This window comes from Pantherophis guttatus, chromosome 5, assembly GCF_059756535.1.
Source record: "Pantherophis guttatus breed Tessera chromosome 5, ASM5975653v1, whole genome shotgun sequence".
Classification (NCBI taxonomy): Eukaryota; Metazoa; Chordata; class Lepidosauria; order Squamata; family Colubridae; genus Pantherophis; species Pantherophis guttatus.
This window is the reverse complement of record NC_142067.1, coordinates 37,398,021-37,421,076: the sequence shown is the minus strand read 5'-3', so window position 1 is coordinate 37,421,076 and position 23,056 is coordinate 37,398,021. Positions and strand designations below refer to the sequence as shown.

The 23,056-nt window shown below is 37.1% G+C and overlaps 1 protein-coding gene across 2 annotated transcripts; it reads left to right on the top strand.

Moving 5' to 3' along the window:
• Positions 1-363: 363 nt before the first annotated feature.
• Positions 364-11,628, top strand: LOC117663358 (B- and T-lymphocyte attenuator). 2 transcript variants are annotated; one of them, XM_034413475.3, is made up of 6 exons: positions 364-446; positions 1,406-1,524; positions 5,848-6,171; positions 8,207-8,374; positions 8,733-8,779; positions 10,052-11,628. In XM_034413475.3, exons 2-6 carry the CDS (start codon positions 1,455-1,457, stop codon positions 10,337-10,339), a joined length of 897 nt encoding a protein of 298 aa, XP_034269366.1. In that variant the 5' UTR covers positions 364-446; positions 1,406-1,454; the 3' UTR covers positions 10,340-11,628. The 2 variants fall into 2 exon arrangements, with proteins under 2 accessions (XP_034269366.1, XP_087751072.1); XM_087894946.1 differs by lacking the exon at positions 364-446 and having other exon boundaries at positions 1,357-1,524.
• Positions 11,629-23,056: the final 11,428 nt, after the last annotated feature.

The following is a 23,056-nucleotide window of genomic DNA, read 5'->3' as shown; positions in this document are numbered from 1 at the left end:
TAGCATTCTAATATCTGAATAGATCTTAAAGTAGTTGATACAGCCCATGTTTCTTTTTTGCACATTTCATATTGGATTTGTCATGCTGAATTCAGAAGTTTTGGAAAATAAGGCTTGTTGTATGGAAAAACCCAGTAGAAATATCTTCTGATCTTGTCTCATTTGCTTATTATTTTTTTTTTCAATCATAAAACCACAAACCTTGAACACAATGCTCAGAAACGTTTGCTCGTTCTGTTTGAAAGTCTCCTTTTTGCTTAACATAATCTTGATGTAATACCTCTGAACCTCAACTTTTAATCAACTGTGATTAAAAGATCAGGATTGTCTGTGGGCATCTAGTTCCTTCCTCAGTTTTCTTTCTTTCTGTGCAAGTTTCCAAAACGTCCTCTGATATATTGAAGAATAGATGAAGAACATGGGCACATGCTGATTCCTGAGCAACAGTAAGTTGTGAAATTTTAACTTTATTAATTGTAGTTAGGTTTGCTACCTCCCAAATGTTTCAATTCCCAAAACTACTGAGAAGACCAAAAGGAAGGTTATTTAAAAATAATTCTTAAGAGTCTTACTATAGCTCGTTGAACCATTGTGTTTATTTTCTGTGGCCTAGCTTCATGCAATATGCTAATCCATAATGTGATTTCAAAACCATGATTTGTAGGTTTGCATGTTTATTGTGTTTTGTTTAATAAACCATGATTAAAGAAATAATGGGTTTATATAATGTGTGCACCAGGTGGTATGTTAATACATTTTCCAGTGGGACCACAGCACAGCATCAAAAATTAATTTCATCATCCAATCTGTTCAGGTAATCAAATGTATAGACAAATTTCTCTCTTACAAATGTTTGTCAATATTTCTGGATCACCAAGCATGATCAATTCTCACTTTGGTTTTAATGGAGGGTTTGGAAGATGCTGATACACCTGCCTTGTTTTTCAGATCCTCCTTTTAGCTGCAATTTTGTTGGCATGGACCAGCACAGTTTATATTAAATCTACTGAAATGAAGTTTTAACAAATGGTACATCTGAACAAAGTATTGTAGCAATTTTTAAAACCATTTTAGCTTTACATTTTAAAATATCTTTAAACAGTTATCTGAAACTACACTGATACTACTTTGATTTGGGTTTGCTTCCTTTTATTCTTCAGTGGTTCCTCTTACAAGGTGGAAAAGATGCTAAAAGATAGCAAAACAGTAAGGTTGTGTTTGGAAACCAAGAGCAGCAATTCTACTGCAGGATGATCTGGGCTGAAAAAAAAATCTGCTTTGTGTGAGATAAAGCTCTTTTCCACCCACTTCTTTCTTTCACTTCTCATGATCTCACTGCTTGTGAGCACTCAGAGATGACTTAAGAATGTCCAATGATGCTAAAGACAATATATCTGTTCCACAGATTCCCTTCCATTTTCACAATGACCCTGAAGTGAGGAGAAGTCCAGGCCATGTACATAGGCAACGTTGTACTACTGCTTCTCTTGTTGATGCTGATGGTGGACAACTCATTGACACATGGTAAGGGACACTACTAAGAAAGATCTTCTTCAAAATAATAGCAATATGTGCATGAATTCTCTTTCTAGATGCTGCATAAGGACTTGTGTGGGAAAACTACAGCTCTATTTAGATGAATATATGAAGCATGATATGAGCTTAGTACTCTTCATCCATATCTTATTAAAATTCTAATTCTGTTAAACATATTTATGACCAAGTTGTTAACTTTCGCAGGACAAAAAAGCAACACAGTATATTTTTCAATTGTACTCTTTGTGTTTATGTGATTGAATAGTATAGATAAACAATTATATGTATATTTTCTAAGTCTGATTAGAATGTAGCTTCCTATAAAACAGGTTTGTGCAGGCCAGTTCTTTTAATTTAACTACAAACAAGTGCATTTTGTCAGCAAATGTTTAACAGATTTTAACATGAGCCAATGGATAAAAAAGCAGTTTGGATTTTAATTTGTGAAATGTGCAAAAACAGTAAATGTATATATATATTTTCAAAAATGCAAAAATGTGTTTATTGCATTTTGTGTGTGTGTGTATTCATACATACACATATATGCACATGTATAAATACTACAAAAATAGAGACGATCGAAGCAAACATGAAATGTATGTTATGAAAAACAAGTTTATAGATTTAAGTTTAAGTGCCCATTAATATTCACTGTGAAAAACCACTTGGGGATACTTTGCACAACCCTAGTTTACACCTTCTTCCTAACATCTGGGAATTTGGAATAGACAGGGCTGTCAAACTCCAGGCCCACAGGCTGGATGTGTCATGCACTGGCCACACCCATTCCTGGTTTAGTGAAGGGGGGGAAAGTCCTGATATGTCACGTGACACCATTATGATGAAGTGAGTTTGACACCCCTGGAATAGAGTATCAAAGGGAACGGTAATACCATCTATGGTGATTTCAACTTGCCTTGTTTTTAAAAATGTATTATGGTTGGTCCTAATCTTGACTTAGCCTGGAGATCCAAAACTTATTGAGAAAATTTGGGCATGGTTGTAAAGCCAAATGGCTGGCCTGGGATGAGATGTGAATTGGAAGGCAAGGGGGATCTAGGAAGAGAATTTTTAATGACAAAATAATAATTAGTAGATTTTATCCCACTTTTTAATATATAATTCAAGGTGGAAAATATAACTAATACCCCTTCTTCTTCCTATTCCCCCTCAAAAACAACTCTCTGAGGAGGGTTGGGCTGAGAATGAGAGCCTGGCCCAAAGCTACCCAACCGGTTTTTCTGTCTAAGGCAAGACTATGCAGTAACTCACAATTTCCTGGTTTCTCGGCCAACACCTTAACCACTTTACCAAAGTGGGTCTTTTGAATAGTTGCTTTATTGGCATAGCAGACTGCTAGGTTCCAGATATTTTAATATCAGCTTCTCTTGCTTTCCACATGGGTTTATCCCACCAGTCTGTCTTCATCGTTCCCAGATATACACACTGCTGTCAGCCAGGCAATGTGGACCTCTAGATCAGGGGTGACATTCAGTTTTTTTTCATACTGGTTCTGTGGGCGTGGTTTGGTGGGGGTCATGTGACTGAGTGGCAATGGCCAACTTGACGTCACTCACGGCAAGGTGGGACAGCATCACCCCACCAAGCCACGCCCACAGAACCGACAGAAAAGTTCAACCAAGTCTTCTAGTGTTCAGCCTGTCTGCTTTTCATCTCCTTCTCATGTTTGCTCTGTGTGTATGAGCCCGAAAAGGAGGAGAGAAGCAGCCATGTTGACTGCTGTGGCAAAGAGAAACCTCCATTCACAGCGGAGCTGCTGCTCCCTTTATGGTCCCTCCCTGGCTTCCTCCCTTCTGGGGGCACCTTAAAGGTACAGGCTGCAGCAGCTCCACTGTGAATGGAGGGAGAAAATTTCAGATTCTTTCTGCTGCAGCATTTAATGTTGAATGCTGTGGCAGTGAGAAGCCTCCATTCACAGCAGAGCTGCTGCTCCCTTTATGGTCCCCCCTACCTCCTGTGGGTCGAATATCTTAAAGGGACAGGCAGGCTGCCGCAGCTCCCTTCCAAGCAGGCTCCCTTCCCTTTGCTGCGAAGGGAGGAAGAAAAGTTCAGCCAGGTCTTCTCCTCCTTCTCGGGCATACACACAGAGCGGAAGGGGTGAGTGGCAAGCGGGCAAGCGGGTGGGGGTGGGAGGGACCAACCAGGGGTGGTTTTTACCGGTTCGGCAAACGACTTCAAGTTGCCACTACCGGTACACACAATCCGGTCCGAACCAGTCAAATTCCACCCCTGCTCTAGATCTGGTTCTTGGGAAGAGAGTATTCAAATGTTAATCTACCATTGCTGGAGCCTTGTGAGAACCTGGTTTCAGGCCAGCAGTAGAAATGAATTCTGATGGGAAAAGCAGACAAATATATTTATCATTGTAGGGAATTATGTACAAAAGAGTTGAGAATCCCTGGCCTAGCCTGCATATGAGTGTTTTCTCTGTCTTGATCAGAGGAATTTTGCTTCCCCTTAAAATATGGTTTTTGGGGGGGCTTCCACTTCTCCTTTAACTTCTGTTTTTCTTGTCCACATGAAAAGAACAAAGGTTAGTTGTTTCAAATGAGTTGACATACTACACATGAGGAATTAAAATGGTAAGAGGAGAACTTATTTCTAAATCCTGGAAAGGGAAGTTGAATTTTTCTCTCAGTTCTTACCTACTCATATTTGTCCCTTTCTAACATCCTTATCTGCAATACAAATTTAGGCTCTTGTTTCTTTCCCCCTCAATTTTTTTCCCTTGGTGTAAGTTTTGTGCACCAATAAATTACATCCACTTATTTTGATTATCTCTCATTCCACCACTGTCCTTGCCCCCCCAGTATTAAGATTATTGATTAATGGTTGATAGTTACTTCTGTTAATGTATATATCCATACCATAATCACTACAAACATATCACACCAGCAATTAGGCCAAAACAGGAAGAATTTTTTAAATATAGCACTAGAATGGGGAAAAAAAAGAACAAGAATCCAAATTTACAGTTTCACAGACTATTTATATATTTATCAAAAAGTTTGCAAGCTTCATATGAAATGTCAAAAGAGAATTATTAGGCTTTCCCCTTGCAAATTTCAATAATACTTTTACACATCCAAAGAAATAACTCCGAAGTTTGAAAACATGAATTGTTTCTACTTTAAACCTACACTGTTTCTAGCCCAAATAAACCATCAAAAGTCCTATTTCACCTATTGTAATTTCTTTTTCTACATCTCCCAAAAGTTATATAAGTCAGGAGTCCCAACCTCTGGACCGCGGCCCACTACTGAGCTGTGAGCTGTTTGCAACCAGGCCATGGAAACTTCAAGCATGTACACGCACACTCCATTTGTGTGAGTGGTGGATGTGCACGCCACTCATGCAAATGGAGCTGCATGCGCTTGCCAGCCACTCTCGTAGAACCATCCTGTCACCCCCCCCCCCCACAATTTGCAAAACTGGGAAGGTTGGGGAACTCTGATATAAGGCACTGATGGGTTCCAATTCTCAAACTTCAGACACCTTATTTTAATTCAGCCTTCAAGTATTTGCAATGACTTTTTAATCATTTCTGCTTTTTTCAGTAACGGCTACACTATCAGCTTTTGGCATTTATTTAGAAAAGTGACCTTTAAAGTCAAACAGGAGGATGAAGAAAAGGAATTATTTGACTTGGTTCTCATGTAGAAAAGTTGACTTTAAATTAGTTGTTTGTTTTTTTAAGAAGCAAACTTTTCCATCTGTTATTTTAGAGGTGGTGAGTAATGATAATTGAGAGTCTTAAACTGGAATAGGCCTGGGCTTTTCTCAATGTCTGTGAGGGCCTGGGGACTTTAAATTTACTTGTTGCTATTGGGTTCCTATATCGTCTAAGGGAACAGAAGCCTCATTAGATGTTCTAATGATAGGGAAGTTGATTTATCTGTCAAGAAGACTGTTCATAAATTTGGGTCCTTAACCCTTTGATCTTCTAACTTTCATACCTGGCTTCTGTTTCTGACCACTCAGTAATGGTATCACTTTTTATTGTGAACAAACTAGTAGTCCCAAAGCCAATATAAACCCTTTGACAACTTTGCATAATTCTAAATATGTTCACTGGTCACTGAAGTCAGATGCTTATTATCATCATGTTCAAAAGCCTATGTGTTCCTGACATTTAAATAAGACTTACAAAAAAAATTAACTTGTGAAAGGAAAAAAAAAATCCCCCACAGAAAGTGATAAAAGATGTCTGTTAGATATTGCATACATTGCTACTACTGAGATACATACGTTATGCAAAACATAATTTCCCATCTTGCTTTTCTCTCTCAGATTCTGAGGATGATAACTGCACCACCATTACTATTGAAAGAGGTACAAAATACTATAGAAATCTTGGTGACTCAGCCATTCTAGAGTGCCCGGTGACCTACTGCATCAAAAAGCCTATAATGAACTGGTATATGCTGAACAAGAGTGAAGAGAAGTTCCATATTTTGTATCCTGAAAAAGAACGGTCCATTTCATGGATAAGTGAAAAGACGTTTGCTTTGAATTTTCAATCAGTTCATAAAAATGACAGTGGGCAATATCGTTGTGAAGCAACAGTAAGAAAAAATAAACTTGCAAGTCATGTTGTAGAATTAATTGTTCAAGGTAAGTTTTCAGGCAGTACTTATTCGGTTTATCATTTAAAGCTCTCGCACTACCCATCTTCGCACAACATAGTTCAGCATAATGCCTTGGGAGTAGGACAAGTTATGAAGTTGGGAAGAGACAGACACTAAAATATTAATAATTCATTCAATTTGCTGATATTATCAACTAATGACTCTCTTTTTATGTTATTTTGCTCAAAAAAATCAACATTATCATCAACAATATGATTATCTATGCTATACTAATAAAAACTATTTTTTAATCTTTTTATTTTAAAAAAATCTACGTTTTCATTCTAAATAAGTGACTAATGTAGTTAACAGACCAGATAAGGGTAATAAATTTAAGCTTAAAATAAAACCAACAAAGCTACTCTTGGAACAAGATGATCAGAGAATAGAAATTTATTCTGTTGAGGGTGAGATCACGTTCTGGTTCACAATTTAGGTATAGGCCTGAATGTGAATGTCCAGTTTTTTAGATTGCCAAATCTGTATTCGCACAGTTAAAAAGTAGTAGAGTACTATGTCTGTTCCATGGTACGTTACTTCTGGGTAATAAATGCTCCAATTATATAATTTTGAAACATAATATGAGCTACCTTTGAAAGGTATCTAGAAACTTCAACTGGTCCAGAGACTAGTTATAGAAAATGTAAAAACTTCATTCAGTCCACTTCCAAGCACAATTTGGAGGAATAACTATATCTTACAAGGAGCAGACTACTTGAAAAAGTTCATTTTTCCATAGCATCCTGCATGGGTTTTGTTAAATTATCTGGATTACTAAACTTTTTCAATATCACACCTTAGCATTCATCACTAACATGATAGAGGATGTTTCTAGTACCTGCTCTCATGTTTTTTTTTTTTGCAAAGCAGAACAAATTAGTTCCAACTTTGTTGTTGTAATAGCAGTCAAAAATATATTTACTGAGTTTAATTTAAGGGCTGATTTGTTGTTTTCCATCTTCCAACAATTACAACTTCTCTCTCCTCCCCACCCTTTCCCGGTGTGTGTGTTGTACCTTCAAGTCAGTATTGACTTCTGTTGACTGCCTGAATAAGTCTCGGCAGTTTTCTTGGCAAGATTTTGGAAATCGTTTGCCATTGTCTGCTTCTAGGATTGACAGAGAGGGGCCGGCCCAAGGTCACCCAATTGTCTATGTGCCTAGGGCCAGATTAGAATTCACGGAATCACAGTTTCCAGCTTAGTGTTTTGACCACTACAGCAAACTAGTTATCATATCCCCAAATGTTTGTGTTATTTAGTAAGAAATGCAAAGTTTCAATTCCTTATGTTCAATCTTCAAACTGCTTTCCTGATTGAACTCAGTATTTTTTTTCTCTTCAAGGCCAGATTTACTCGAACTGGAACATTGCATGGGCTTGGACATTAAAATACAGTATATTAGTGATATTTGACCATGTTCATAACCATAATAAGCCTAAAAAGGTTACAGTTATAACCATAATAGCTGTATTCACACAGTACTGAACATCAGAGCCAAGCAAACACATTGCAAATTGCCACAAGACGTAAAACTGAATGATTTATAGTCTGGTGTCCCAAAAGTGAAAAGTGAAACATCTTCAAACAAAGTCCAATTACCTTTTGAAAAAGCACCTTTGGGACAACCATTACCTGTATGACTGAAAATCTCCATTGATATAGACTTGTGTCTTAATATTTAAAAGCTTAAAAATAATTGTGAAGACTGAATTGGGTGGGGGAAATCGAGACCTATTAACAGCTTTGGAGACTTTTTCTCACATGGGAAATAATGCTGGTAAATAGGAATACTTATAAAACCCCATCCCCAACACTGAGACCTTTACTGACACATTTTCTTTCAACCTGCAATTTATTCCTTTCACATAACCTCTCTGACATTTTAGATTTATTGATACTATTACATCTACAGTGCATCCTGGAACTCCTTTGAACTAAGCGGCTACAAAGCGCCTTTATTAAAAACCATGCTGCTATTGCTTTGAGTGTTAATAAAATTTTAAATACACTGTCTGAATAGATCACAGTAACTCAACAGTGTTTCCAAGTACTACAAATACTACAGAAGATCAGAAACTACTTGAAAAGAACAAGATGTTGATTATGATTTATTCCATATCATCTCTTGGCACTCTGTTCCTCATTGTTGGCTGCTTTGGATGGCTGTATTTCACAAGGAGGCATCAAGGTATGTTATATAAATAATTTTCATTCTTTCAATCCTCAGTGCGTTCCATAATCAGAGATTTTCCAATCTCTGCCTTTTGCTTTCAAATCATCTTTTAATTTATTTTGTATGCTTTTGGAAGTATTAATTAGGCTACTTAGTTGAGGCTTATGAAACTCTTAAGTAAAGGTTGTTGATTTAAAATATTAATATCTGATTCTATGAAGAGAAAAGGACATTAGCATTTAAAATCAACAACCTTTATTTCAGAAACAGTTTTGATTTATTTAAAAAGATACTGAGATGTTTCCTTTATGAGAAAATATATTTATGAACAATGTAAGGTTATTTTAACAACATGCTGTCTTTTCCTTCTCAGTAAAAAACGCCCAGAAAGTAAAAAACCCAGAAAGTGGAAATAACAGGGTATGTTTTATTATTAACATGTCTTTAATTTTTTATTCTCATCTTTTCCTATATATGCCATTGCAGATGTAGCTAAATAACATTTTTTATAATAAAGAGATATCAGCAGGAAAACCAATCTTTTGTTCATTAGTCTTAGGATGCTGATGAACTGGAGGAAAAGAAAAATGAATCACCTACATTGGAAAATTTCATTGAATATCACACTTTCCTGTCTCACCTCCAAATACTTAATACAAATAATAATGTTTTTCCTCTTACAATCTTCTCATATCATCCTTTCAATGTAGGCCAGGTTGGGAAATAGATTTCACAAAAAAACATGGATTTTACTTTATTGTTATAGACTACAGTAACAAAATCTTGGACATGAGACAGTTATATGAAAGAAAGTTAAGGTGGTGTCACCTTAAGTTTCTTTTTTCACACTCTCTTCCTTTTTTGGGTTTAATTCATATTTTACTAACTGCCTTATTCTTTCTCCTACCCCTGTAGTTCTTGCTTTCTGGCCTGGCCTGTTTCTTGCTTTCTAGCCTGGTGCCTTAACCATTAAACCAAACTGGTTATTCATAGAATAATAGAGTTGTGAGTATTCTAGTCCAACCCCCTGCTCAGGCAGAAGACCCTATACCGTTTCAGATAAATTATTGTCCAATCTCTTTTTGAAAACCTCCAGTGATGGAGCATCCACAACTTCTGAAGGCAAGTTGTTCCATTGGTTGATTGCTCTCATCGTTATGAAATTTCTCCTTAGTTTTAAGTTAGTTCTGTCTTAGTTCTCCTTAGTTCTAGCTTAGTTCTCCAGAATATATATAATATGAAAATAAAGGCTTTACTTCCAGAATGTTATCATTTGTACAATGATTGATTTTTTCCATTCATGTATGGTTTAAGATGATTCAGCCTTTGAGTCAATAGTTTACTAAATATTATCTTTCTAATGATTTATAACATGCCACCAGTGCACATTACATCATGCTGAACTGCATAAACAGATTTGCACTATCAGAGTGTTTGCAATTTCAATATTAGGAAAATGGAATGATGTTGGCAGAAGGAAAGAATAAGAGAATAACAGTTTTCTATTTTCACACATTTCCTTAGTAGGATGTTCAATTCTATAGAAATGTTGTTTCTGTGTTTAAAATTAACATCATACTTGATAATTAAATTGTTTGGTAATTGCTCTTTTGTTTGCTGACAACTAACTATACTTATCTATTATATTTTCTATTTCTTGTTATTGTGATGTTTGCTGATAATTGCTATAAGAACACTCAACACTGCAATGATAGCACGGCTCATTTCTCAGATGAGAAAGCCATCTTCAATGAAGATTCCATGCCTTGTTTGTTTCAAGTTCCCAATGAGAATCAAGACAATTACCAGAAGGCATCTAGAACCAGTCTAAGTTCCATGAAGTTCAAAGAAGGGTTACCAGAATATAAAGAGGACTCAGTTATTTATGCAACATTGAGCCATGGAGAACTTTTTCAGGGAACCAAGACCCCTGAAGAAACTCAATTGACAGAATATGCCATCATTAGACTGAAGAACTAAAAGTGGACATCATTCATTGTTTTATGTTCTCTAGTATGGCTTATCAAGCTTATCCACAAACACCACTTATACCGTTTCTATTTGGAACATTCTTGTGGGGAAAAAAATATTATTTACTTGCCAGATAATGCATAGTTAAAGTGAATCACATTTTTTATGCAATTGCTCTCTCTATTTCCATGTGGCTATCTGATGTATCTCTGTATAACCAGACATTTGCTGACTCAGCAATTGGGATTCCTGTTGTCCTGTTTTGGGGTACCGTATCTGGCATGTTTGAGACCCTTCCCATAGAATTGTATTGTAAGTTTTTTGCAGAGTAGGTCTCTAGGTCTTTCTCCAACCCTGTAACTAATTTCTCAACAGTTGCCCTGGGACAGTAACTGCCATGGTCCTTGTAAACCCGGGTGATAACCAATCCATTATGGGATTCCTTTTCTGTTGTCTCCTCATGATTAATGGGTTTGTGGATACTCTTAGTCTGGCTTCTTAGTTGAGACCTATATAGTTTGAGTGACCGTTCTCATATACTCTCTGGTGGTATACCTACAGCATAGTTCTGAATCTTAACAGAACACATGACAAGGGAGTATCCACATGAAGGGGTTTCTATGCTATAACAATATAGCAAAATGGTCATATAATAGCTATAGCACTTAGACTTATATACTGCTTCATAGTGCTTTAAAGCCCTCTCTAAGTGGTTTACAGAGTCAGCATATTGCCCCCAACAATCTGGGCCCTCATTTTACTGATCCCAAAAGGATGGAAGATTGAATCACCTTGAGCCAGTCAGAATCGAACTCCTGGCAGTGAGCAGTTAGTTAGCCTGCAATACTACATTCTACACCAACTTCTACACCTATTTTTGTAAGGTGGCAGCATTTGCTTATTACAGATTATATCAAGGTTTCTGGTAACTTCGAAGATATTTATAAAAATATAAGTCACAAACTAATTGCTATTTTCATGTATATAGCAATTAATTTGTGACTTACACTTTTATTAATATCTTTGAATTTACTAGAAACTTTGATATAATCTATAGGTTCTTCATCCATTCTTTGCTTCATTAGGAATATGGCCCTTAATAAAAAAAAAATTACTCTCTCTGATCAGATCCATGACATTTTTGATTTCATGAGCAGTTTATTACTGAGCTGTTTTTTCAGAAGATATAGATGAATGCTTTATCTGTATTCTATAAAAATTAGAAATAGATATCGATTGCTTAACAAAAAATCAATGAGTTGTCTAAGGAATTAAAACTTCTATTAATTTTTACTGCATTTTCAGTTCATCGTGTAATTATTGGGGAAGCTCAACAACTACCTGGTGTTGCAGAAGCTATTCTAATGTGATCTTCCAAAAAATATAATTTATTGAATAACCAGGGATAGACAAACTATGGCTTAATGTAACATACAATTTCTGGTTATTCAGAGATATTGAGATCAGATGAGATTCTCTATTATAACCCATGCTTTTACTGTCTTTTGTCCATTATATTCTAATATAGCTTTGATGGCTAAAAGGAACTTGTGATGGAAGCCACATGCTTTCTTTGATTACCATCTGCTAAGAACAACCGGAGGAAATGTCTACGTCTAGGCATTAGGCTTCCAGAGATAAAGTTGGCCATACAATAGCAAACAGGATGCTGGCCTAGATGGATATTTAATCTATTTAATGGGGCATTTTTATATCTCTAATGATTAATTAAATCAGTATTTTGATTTTCCAAGTTGATGTTCAAAGCAATTGACCCCTCAAATTCTAGGAAGTGACTGGGAGTGATACCGTTCTTACTCATAAAAGTTACTAATATTGAAGCAGGAAGTGGATGTGACTATTTAAAAAGTGAGTCTGAAAATTAGTAGTACTGATGCCAAGTTCATTATTCCCAAAATATGTTGACCTTAGTTAATATTTGTCTAATGATAGTAAGGTCATCAGATTTAGTCAGATTTACTTTGACAGAAGGATTATAGTCTATCTCTTGCTACTTTGGAAGGCAATCAATATGCCCCCAAAAGTAAAATAAAATGTAAAGAGCACGTAACATCACTAAGAATGCAGACTAACTGAAAGGACAAGAACAATAATTGAATGAATTACTCTCTCTTTGAATTGAAAAATGTAATACTAAGAAAAACAGGAAACATCACCAAAACAGACACACTACAGAGGAAAGTGTGTTTTTCACAGATAAGAGGGGGCTGTGCAGTTCATAAAAGGAAGTGAAACTGCATATAAATGAGTTCAGTTAGAATTTTTGGTGGAAATAACAGCATAGGAATACGATGCTTGTTATAATCTGCAGGGGAAAAAACCTAGTCCCTTCATGTCAAAATTACCCGATAATCAGTTATGTCACTATTTAACTTCAGCCAATAAATGTTTATGTCATCATAATGCTAAGCTACTCTTCCCCGATCTACCATCCTCTAAAAACCATATATAATTATGTATGTAATAGCAAACATTCTTGAATTACACCTAAAGTTCATAGAATTGACATCTCACTATGACCTTGTCCAGATGATATCTCATATTTATATAAATCCAAGAATCTAGTTTAAAGATCTGCCATATTGATGAACATACGTTTTCAAATTACAAGAAAAAATTATTAGTGCTTTTAAATAGTAAGCAGATGGCTTTAGAAATAACAGTCTCTTGGAGAATTTAAAGCAAAATTGGGTTTATCAAATATATTGTGGCTGTTTCTGTTGATGAAAAATATATTCCCTTCCAGCACTTCAATTCTATGATTTTATTGTTTAGAACCCTCAATAACTTACTGCAAAGTCTTCCAGGTACACCCATCATATATATTGATTTCATGGAAACTATTTTTATTAACTTTTCTTTCATTCATTTGTCATAATTCAAGTGAAGGTTGGCTTCTGCCGCTTATGGAACCTATCTTTAGCTTGCCTTACCCTAAACATAAAACTCATTCCCTATAGTTATAGGACTTTTTGAGTTTCATCTTAATCTGACACAAACTTTAGTATTTGGCTCTTCCTCTACTGGAGAATAGACTAGACTAGACTAGACTAGACTAGATTAGACTAGACTAGACTAGAATAGAATAGAATAGAATAGAATAGAATAGAATAGAATAGAATAATTTGTCAGTCAATAAACAAACTGTTATATAATGCTGTTATGTATAAATATTTACACATAAATACATGCAATTTTTTTCTAGAGAATTCTGTGGCAAGGTAACATTTGATCCATCTCAACTAAGTTTTGTGTTTGTTGCCAGTTTTACTACTTTTAATGTGTGAAATATAGTTTAGTTTAAGTGTGGATTAAAGTTGAGGTGGATAACTAGCAAAAGATACAGGTTTGTCTCTATTAAGCTTACTATAAAAATATTCTGCATTTATTAATTAAATATTTTTCATTATTGAAGTTATCTGTTTCCCTGAAAATAAGACCTAGCCCAAAAATAAGCCCAGCAGGTTTTTTTTATCTAATAAAACTCTACCCCCAAAATAAGCTCAATTTAAGAGCCTGCACAGCCGGCTGGGAGCCCACTCCATCTGGATGCTTGTGGAGCCGCAATCACGAGGCGAGGTGGGGGGGAACTGCCCCACTCACCCTGCACTGGCTTACCTCAGGGCCCTTGCAGCCAGGCCCTCCATGCTCTGACACCTGTCTCATGGCAGTGGCACTGGCAGCCATGTGCATCAGGAGGCAACATGATGGTTGGCCCTCTTCTTCTGCTTGCTTGCGACTGCAATGAAGCAGGAGACCAAACAGTGTACTGGTGCTGCGGCCCTGAGCTGAGGCAGGTGTTGGGGCATGGATGGCAGGGTGCGTGGGACAGCTCTACTCCCTTATCTCATGGCAGCACTGGTGCACCACATGGCCTCCTTTCCCACTGCAAGGAAGCAGAAGAAGTAGAACTCCTGTACATGGGAGAAAAAAATAAGACACCCCCAAGAGTAAGCCCTAGTGCTTATTTTGGGGCCCAAAAGAAAATAAGTCCCGGTCTTATTTTCGGGGAAACATGGGTATATAATAAGGACATAAAATCAGCAAATGCTTCTACAGCCTCAGGAAACTGACCATGAGAACACAAAAAACCTTGATCATGCAGCCAAGTGTTCATTGAATTCACTTTTTATGCTACGAACAAGACATGAAGGAGAAACCAACAAGCCAATTAGGAATATAGCACACCCTCACATGTTTCCTAATAGATCATTCCTAACTGAATGATCTTCTGCTTTATGTAGTAAAGGTATTTATGTACCCAAAAGAAAGAGGAAACTTTTCTCTACCAAAATAACAACTTGTGAATTTCAAGAAGGGGAAATTTGAAAAATAGAGGCAGATGAATTTAAAGAAAATATAGTTATTAAAGAGAAAACCTGTTTCTGGTTCCCTGTGACTAAGGATCTAAGACAGATTTTGTGGAGCCCATAAATGGAAAATCTCTTTTATCTTTAGACTCTACATGCTTATCCTTGAGTGCTCTTATACGGGACTGTAAATGTCTTCTTAACCTCTTTATTACTATGCAATCATTCACTCTAAACCCAGAGAACTTTTTTCCCTGCCCTCTTTCTCTTTTCTCTTCTACATTTGTCTTCTGGCCTTTCTTGTCTCTTCCTCATGCAGTTTTATTTCCCCCCAATCCATAAAATATGTTGAAGCGTGGAATTAAATATATACTATAATATTAGCACCTAATAAAAACATAAAAATGCTGAAAATAGTAAGGCTGAAGGTTTGATGATGTAACTGGTGATATGTTAAAATATGGATATGATTGTATACATGGAATAATTGTATAACATGTTTCATGTGTGTATAAGGACAGAGCTTGTATCATGACATCCAGAAACACATATCATTTGGTGGTAAAACCTGTTGCAGATGGTCTTGTCTACTAGAAATGTGTATTACTCACCCACTTGGGAATTTCTTCTCAGAAATCTGTGCCTATCATTCTTCCTCTACTGGAGAATAGAATAGAACAGAACAGAACAGAACAGAACAGAACAGAACAGAACAGAACAGAACAGAATAGAATAGAATAGAATACAACACAACACAACACAACACAACACAACACACAACACAACACAACACAATACAATACAATACTTTATTGGCCAAGTGTGATTAGACACACAATTTGTCTCTGGTGCATAAGCTCTCTGTGTACATGTAATTACAGTGTAATGGCACTTATTTCATGTCAATGGCAATACAAGAGTTTCTTGGTTTTTATTTCAGCCTACAATTGAATTTACAGTTTACTGTGGCAGCTTTTTTTTAGAGAAACTGTTTAAAAACACTGTCTGCAGCACTGAAGCTTCAGGAAAGAAATATGTTTTTACTTTACCCTTGCCCCACATCTGAAATTTCCAAAATGTTTACATTGTTCACATCATTCCATAGGTATTCTGGATCACAGAGGCCAATAGTTGACATCAAGTAAATTGTCCACTTATATGTCCTCTTAAAATAATTTTGGGTTTCAATACAAAATCACACCTTTGTATTGGAGAGACAATGTTTTCTCATATATTTCCCATATAATTTTACGTAGATATAATCTGTATATTTTTGAAACTTAGCAATGATTCAATAGTGTCTTCATAAATCAACAAAGAAACAAACAAAATCAATATTGGCATTGCTGGTGAGGGTAAGTAGGTCCTTCTTTCAAGAGGTCTTAGAGCAGTGGTCCCCAACCTATGCAGCTTGGTGACCCAACTGGGGGAGAGAGGGAACCAGCCCACCACTCACGCAGCGCATGCAAGTTGAGCTGCGTGTGGACACGTGCACTCCATCCCACTTCTCAATGGCCCAGTTCCAAACAGGCTGCGGCCCTGCCTTAGAGAAAGAACTTTACTACCACCTAGCCTTGCTTTATGGAATCCACTAAGCAACAAAATATCAGCTCCAATGCATGAAAACTTCAGTCCATCATCACAAACAAGTCTTAAATAACCATATTGTGCTATGATTTGCAACACATAAATCCAGCTGCACTATGGTAAAGAAGCATGATTCTAAGGGGCTTACATTTGACACAAAACAATATACTCAGAGATACCAGATCATAAGTGTTCAAAAGACAAACTGTATATAGTGAACAAAATGTACCACAGGGTTTCAACTATTAGTTTATTCAAGGGCTGGGAGAATAGGGAGGTTTTCAATGATTCAATGTCATCAGGATGGGAGCTTGAAGGTCTCTCAGGTGATGCTAGTCCTGAAGACAGACATCACCATAGAGAAGATAAACTTCCTGGGTCCCAATAAATGATACCCAAAGCACATTCATTCTACTCAATTGTACTAAATGGGGGGAAACTGTCAGAGACTGGCAATCCCTCAAATAACTGCCCCTATGCTATGAAAGGCTTATAGGTATCTTGAATTGCATCCAGAAGCTAACTGTTAACCACTATAGTTTTTTTGAAGCAGTTGTCAGCGTTCCAGAAAACCCCAACTCCAATTAAAACCACCGAGGCAAGCATTTTCTCAAAGTTCCATTTATTAGAGTAGGTATACTGGCACATCTGGGGAAACCCGAATCTGAGAGTTCTGGATTTTCCCTCTGTAAATCAAAATCCCCAAATCCATCCCCTGCACCAATCACATTGTCCAATCACCATCCGTCCCATCTCAAGATATCACTCCAACCATTCCTTCTTCAGATGCAGGACTGTCATGACCTTCACCGAAAAGAAGAATGCTATTTTGTCTAACTGCATTCCATCTACTAAATCTCCCTTCCTACTTTTCCACACACAAGAAGGTGGCAGCATGGAAGCTTCTGTTGCTAATATGGCTTCCAAAGCTGACAGCAGTAAGTCTAAGGTGACCAGATTTTAACATTGGTAAAGAGGGATATTGTGGGCGTGGCTTATTTTGTGGGCGTGGCTAGCTGGTCACGTGACTGGGTGGGCGTGGCTAGCTGGTATGTGACCGGGTGGCCATGGCTATGTGTATAGGGTAAGGTGAACAGATTTTAACATTGGTAAGAAGGACACCATTGTGGGCGTGACTTATTGTGTGGGCGTGGCTTGGAGGCCATGTGACTGGGTGGGCATGGCTAGCTGGTCATGTGACCGGGTGGCCATGGCTATGTGTATAGGGACTACTCAGAGGGCTGAAAAGTCATTTCTGACAGGTCCTCACACTTTTGACTGGTCCTCACACTTATGACCATCCTCACATTTATGCCCGTGCAGCATTCTTAACAACCATGTCACTCATTTCACAACTGCTTCTCTTCACCATGATGACAAGATAGGGCAAAAATGTAAAATGTGAGGACAGTCGTAAGTTCGAGGGCTGGTCAAAAGTGTGAGGACCAGTCAAAAATAACTTTTTCAGCCCTCTGAGTAGTCCATATGCACAAAAGGACTAACCAGAGGGCTGAAAAAAGTCATTTCTGACAGGTCCTCGCACTTTTGACTGGTCCTCACACTTATGACCATCCTCACATTTATGCCCATGCAGCATTCTTAACAACCATGTCACTCATTTCACAACTGCTTCTCTTCACCATGATGACAAGATAGGGCAAAAATGTAAAATGTGAGGACAGTCGTAAGTTCGAGGACTGGTCAAAAGTGTGAGGACCAGTCAAAAATAACTTTTTCAGCCCTCTAAGTAGTCCATATGCATTAAAAAATACAGCAATAGAGAGGGATGAAGGAATGGAAATTAGAGTAGGAGTGAGGGTAAGAGAGGGAGGAAGAGAGGAGGAGAAGGAGAAAGGAAGAGGAAGTAGGGAGGAGAAAAAGAGGGTGGGGGGAAGAAAAAGTAAGAAGGAAAGAAAAGAGAGTGGTGGTAGGTTTGAGGAGAAAGATTGCTGTACAATAAAAAAGATGAAAGGGAAGAAAGCCAACCCCAAGCAAATATAAAGATATTAAGATTAAGAATGAATTGTTAAACTTTAAAGAATAAAAGAGAACAAATATGAATAAATAGCAATTATTAGAAACACACATACAAACATACAATGTATTTTCTTTGAACAGAGTATTTGGTGGGTTCATAAATTTAAACAGTGTTTAGTCATTTCAATTAAATTTACAATTTCTATATTTCCTTTTTGCCATATTTATTCCTCATCTATTTTTTAAAAAAAACAATATTACCCTTCATCCTCATCTCTAATCTTAATCAAATTCAATTTTTTCCTTCTATTCTATATTATACCCCTTTCCATTGTCATCTATTTTTATATCCATCCTCACATTGTTTAATTATGTAATTATGTAATACAGTTGTTTAATACAAATTCAACATTTTAATATAAATCAATTAGTTATAAAACTATCTTTTTTGTATATTAATCAATATGAACATGAATATTCCAATTATTTCCATGCAATCCAATTTCTTACAAATCAATTAATTATATTTACCAATAATAATAAACCAAATAATTTCCCCCATATATTCCTCTGAACCACAACTTAACCATTTCTGCTTTCAACACAATATACAATTAATAGTATCTCAATTATTACAATTCCCTAGTTAAATACAGCTTTTTTTTCTTTTGTGTTTTAAAATCTTGAACTCTCCTCCTAAATTTCCCATTGTTTGCAGTTTTTCACCTACCTTTTTTGGGGAGGAAAAATAAAAATAAAAATAAATCTCTCTCTGCCTCATTTTGTCATGTTGCACCAAAGATCCTGGTTTCGGTTTCGTTTCTGCAGCTTAGCTAGGGGGAAAAAAAACTGCTTCAGGAACTCTTTACACTGATTGCCTGTAGGGCGGCCCTTTGAAGCCCAGGGCAAGAGTTTAAACAGTTTTTTTTTCTTCTAGCCATCAGCTGGAGCTCAAGAGGCAGCGGGACTCAGGAGGCAGAATGAAAAATCAGGACTTTTTTGAAACACCGCGGGACGCGGGACAAATTGCTAAAAATCGGGACTGTCCCGCCAAAAGCGGGACGTCTGGTCACCTTAAGTAAGTCACATGGGCATACCACAAAATGCCTATTACTGCCCACACACTATATTTTGGACTAGTTTTCAAGGGCAGCCTCTAGAAAGCGCTATGCAGCAGTTTGACCAAGGTGTGCCTCTCTATGAGTCTCTGGAGGCTGGGGACAGCAAAAAATGTCACTTCCTGTCCCACTGGGAGTTGGGAAATGGGCCGTTTCAGACCTCCGGAGGGCCTCCGAGAGAGTGGGAAAGGCTGTTTTCACCCTCCCCAGATGCACAGAGAGGATCTGGAGCCAGATGAGAAAAAAAAAACGGGCCTTCTCCATCCCCCCAGGTCCTCCGGAGGCAGGAAACAGCCTGTTTCCCTACTTCTGGTGGATCCAGAAGGCTTGAAAATCAGCTGGCCACCAGAGCTGAGCTGACGTGTCCACTGATATGGCTACATGTGCCACCTGTGGCACGTGTGCCATAGGTTCGCCATCACGGGTATAGGGTTTCCTACCTGAGGGGGTGGATGGCTGGACTAAAAGTCCTCCAAGGTTCCTTTGAACTCTGTTTTCTATTCTATTCTATTCTATTCTATTCTATTCTATTCTATTCTATTCTATTCTATTCTATTCTATTCTATTCTATTCTATTGGTTTGATTTATATGCTGCCCTTCTCCGGAGACTCAGGGCGTCTTACACTGCGTTAACCAATAGCCTTCATACTTTTGTATATACCTGCTTAGTAGGCTTTTGCCCCCCCCCCAAAGTGGTGTTCTTTTTTTATATAAAGTCAGCTTATTGCCCCCACAATTCGGGTCCTCATTTTACCTACCTCGGAAGGATGGAAGGCTGAGTCAACCCTGAGCCTGGTGAGATTTGAATGCGCAGTAATTGCAGGCAGCTGGCAGCTAAGTGCTACTTTAACAGCACTTTAGTCCACTGCGCCACCAAGGCTCTATTCTATTCTATTCTATTCTATTCTATTCTATTCTATTCTATTCTATTCTATTCCAGTAGATAGATTCAGATTCAGGCTGCAAAATTCCATCTACCCACTAGGTGACAGCAAATAATTCAGAAATCTACAACTCCTTGCTAAAATTTGAAGATAGCTCTCCAAAGGAACACTCAAATGTATTATCAGCTATAAATTGACATCAAATTACTATGAATGAAATGAAAGACATTTTTTTTGAAACCTGATAGAGTCGTTCTGCTGTTACAAGTGGGAGGATATTTCCCATGACTTGCTAGTCTTCTAAAAATGGAAACTACTCAGGGCAATGCTCGGGAGGAAAACCACAGACTAGAAACATGCCATTCCTCTATTTTAAGCTTTTTTACTTTAATATAAAGCTGCAAATTTATAGTTTATTTCAAGGCCAACAACAACATAAAATGGCCCTGAATTTTATTTGTGCCCTAAAAGGAATCATGCCCTAGGTATGTTTTCTTAACTGACGTGATTCATGTTCATATCTGTTGCTATTTGCTTTGAAACAAACATACATAGAAAAGAAGCCAAAACGAGTGCAAATTTCTCATGAACTTTGGCACCCAGAGTCCAACAAAAATGCTGAGAAAAACTTCTGCTTTACCAGTTTGAAAAAACGAACAAATTCCAAAGTGTATGAAATGTACAGAGTTGATTGCTAGCCAAGTTTTGCTTTTGGTGTTTTGAAATCTTGCACATTATATGAGAGTGGTTAATCTCTCCAAGAGGTGAAAAGAAGTTCTTCTGTAAAAATAGCAGCTTTTACTGGTTTGTAAATGGCTGCATTAAGAAGCAGTTCTGCAAAAATAGTTGGACTAGTAGTTGATTGGATTAAAAGATTTCCATGGTCCCTTCCAGCCTTATGATGCTATTTTGACTTGTCCTGTCCTGTCCTGTTCTACCCTACCCTTCCCTTCCCTACCCTATCTATCCTGTCCTGTCCCGTCCCGTCCCGTCCCGTCCCGTCCCGTCCCGTCCTATCCTATCCTATCCTATCCTATCCTATCCTATTCTATCCTAATATATGTGCCTAAAATATATTGTGCTGAAATATCACTGGCTCTGCCCTGAGAGGAAAATATAACCCAAGGTTTCTGCATGCCTAAATTTGTAAATGTCATGATCAGAATATGGAAACAGAGAATACTTTCCTATTTAAGAGGGCAGGGCAGAACCTCAAAGATTTGTAGCAGTTGTGGAATGGAAGAACAGTTTGCTTGTAGAAATCCAATCTTTTCAAAACAAGCCTGCATAATTTTCTTGAGAGAGAGTGTGTGATTCTCTGCCTTACCATTCACAGAGAGGAAAGATAGCAAGCAATTGCATCTGAAGACTTGGACTCTTTTTACTTAATTTACTTTATCATTTAATTCTAAAACGTTTGCTTATTCTGGCATTCATGGGATAACAATTTGACTATTTTTCCTTTTGCTTTCAAAAGATATTTGTTTTGAACTTGATTATTTGAAATCATTTTTGTACATATTTTTCTGAACCAGTTCTTTGGAAATGAGATGCCAGGAACAGCTTCATCTTTTCTGGATTTTTTTTTGTAACGATAGACTTTTTTATGTATGTTCTTTACATACTTTTTTCATTTATTTTGTATTTCACCTTTTTATAAAAAATTAGAGAATTTTTTTTTAAAATGTCAGCTAATATAATGAAATGTTGCAGAACTTTCATTTGCATGTTTGATGTATACTACTGCATACATGGAGTTATGCAGTAGTATACATCATCCTGGAGCTAGGAAGCTGATACAAAATGTTCTAGAATCTTTTGGCATGTAGCAAGCCCATATAGCAGAGAAGTCAAGTGAAATACGTCTTGTGACAGAGATTTTAAATACCTTTGACATATGATGCAAATTCTGAACAGTTTTACTGACAGAGTTCTAAAACACATCAATGAAAAATATTTGTTCTGAGTTTGTGTTCCACTTTTGCAAATAAAAATGTGGTATACCCAGAATGACATTGACAATAATTTGTCTCCAGATCTAGGTCAGGAAATGGAAATAATTTTTTACAAAATTCACAACTTCCTGCCTTTATCATTTCAACCCATTTATACAAACTGATGTGATTTAAAAGAACAATGATTAATTGATTCCATTAATTTAACCGCAGTACATTTACTTAGTAGATCATGCAAGATAGTAGGATGCTAGGATAGTTTGTTTCTAATTCTAGATGAACATTCTAATAACAGTATTGAAGTATTTGGTTAAATTAACTTAAATCAAATAGGCTTATTGTTATAAATGTTTAATTGTTTTCTCCATGGATTATCAATGTTTTAACTATTTGTATGCTCAATGTTCAAAGTCTCTCTAGATTTTTAAGATCTTTTGCAATACGTGGATACCCATGGAAACAGTAAAAATATTAAATCTATAATCACCTGCAGCAATTCTTCCCCTTTCTCCCTATATTGCCCATTGTGATTTAAGGAAAACTAATAGGAAGTACAATTTGTATTTAATATTCTTCAGTAAATGCAGAAAGTCTTTCCATATAAGTGTATGCGTATATGTCCAAGGGTGGGATTCACCCGGTTCGGACCAGTTCGGGCAAACCAGTTGTTCCAACGATCAGCAGACCCCACCCACCCGCATGTGCTCTGCCCTGTCCTATATTTCCTTCTTTCTGGCTCAGTTGATTTTCACGGCACAGCTGATTCTATTTAGTGGGGCTGCCTTAGAAGGTAAGCAGCTGAGCTTCAAATTGCTGTATTCTGAACGCTGCACGCAAGCGCACCTGTGTGTGCAAAGCATGCACCTGTGTGCA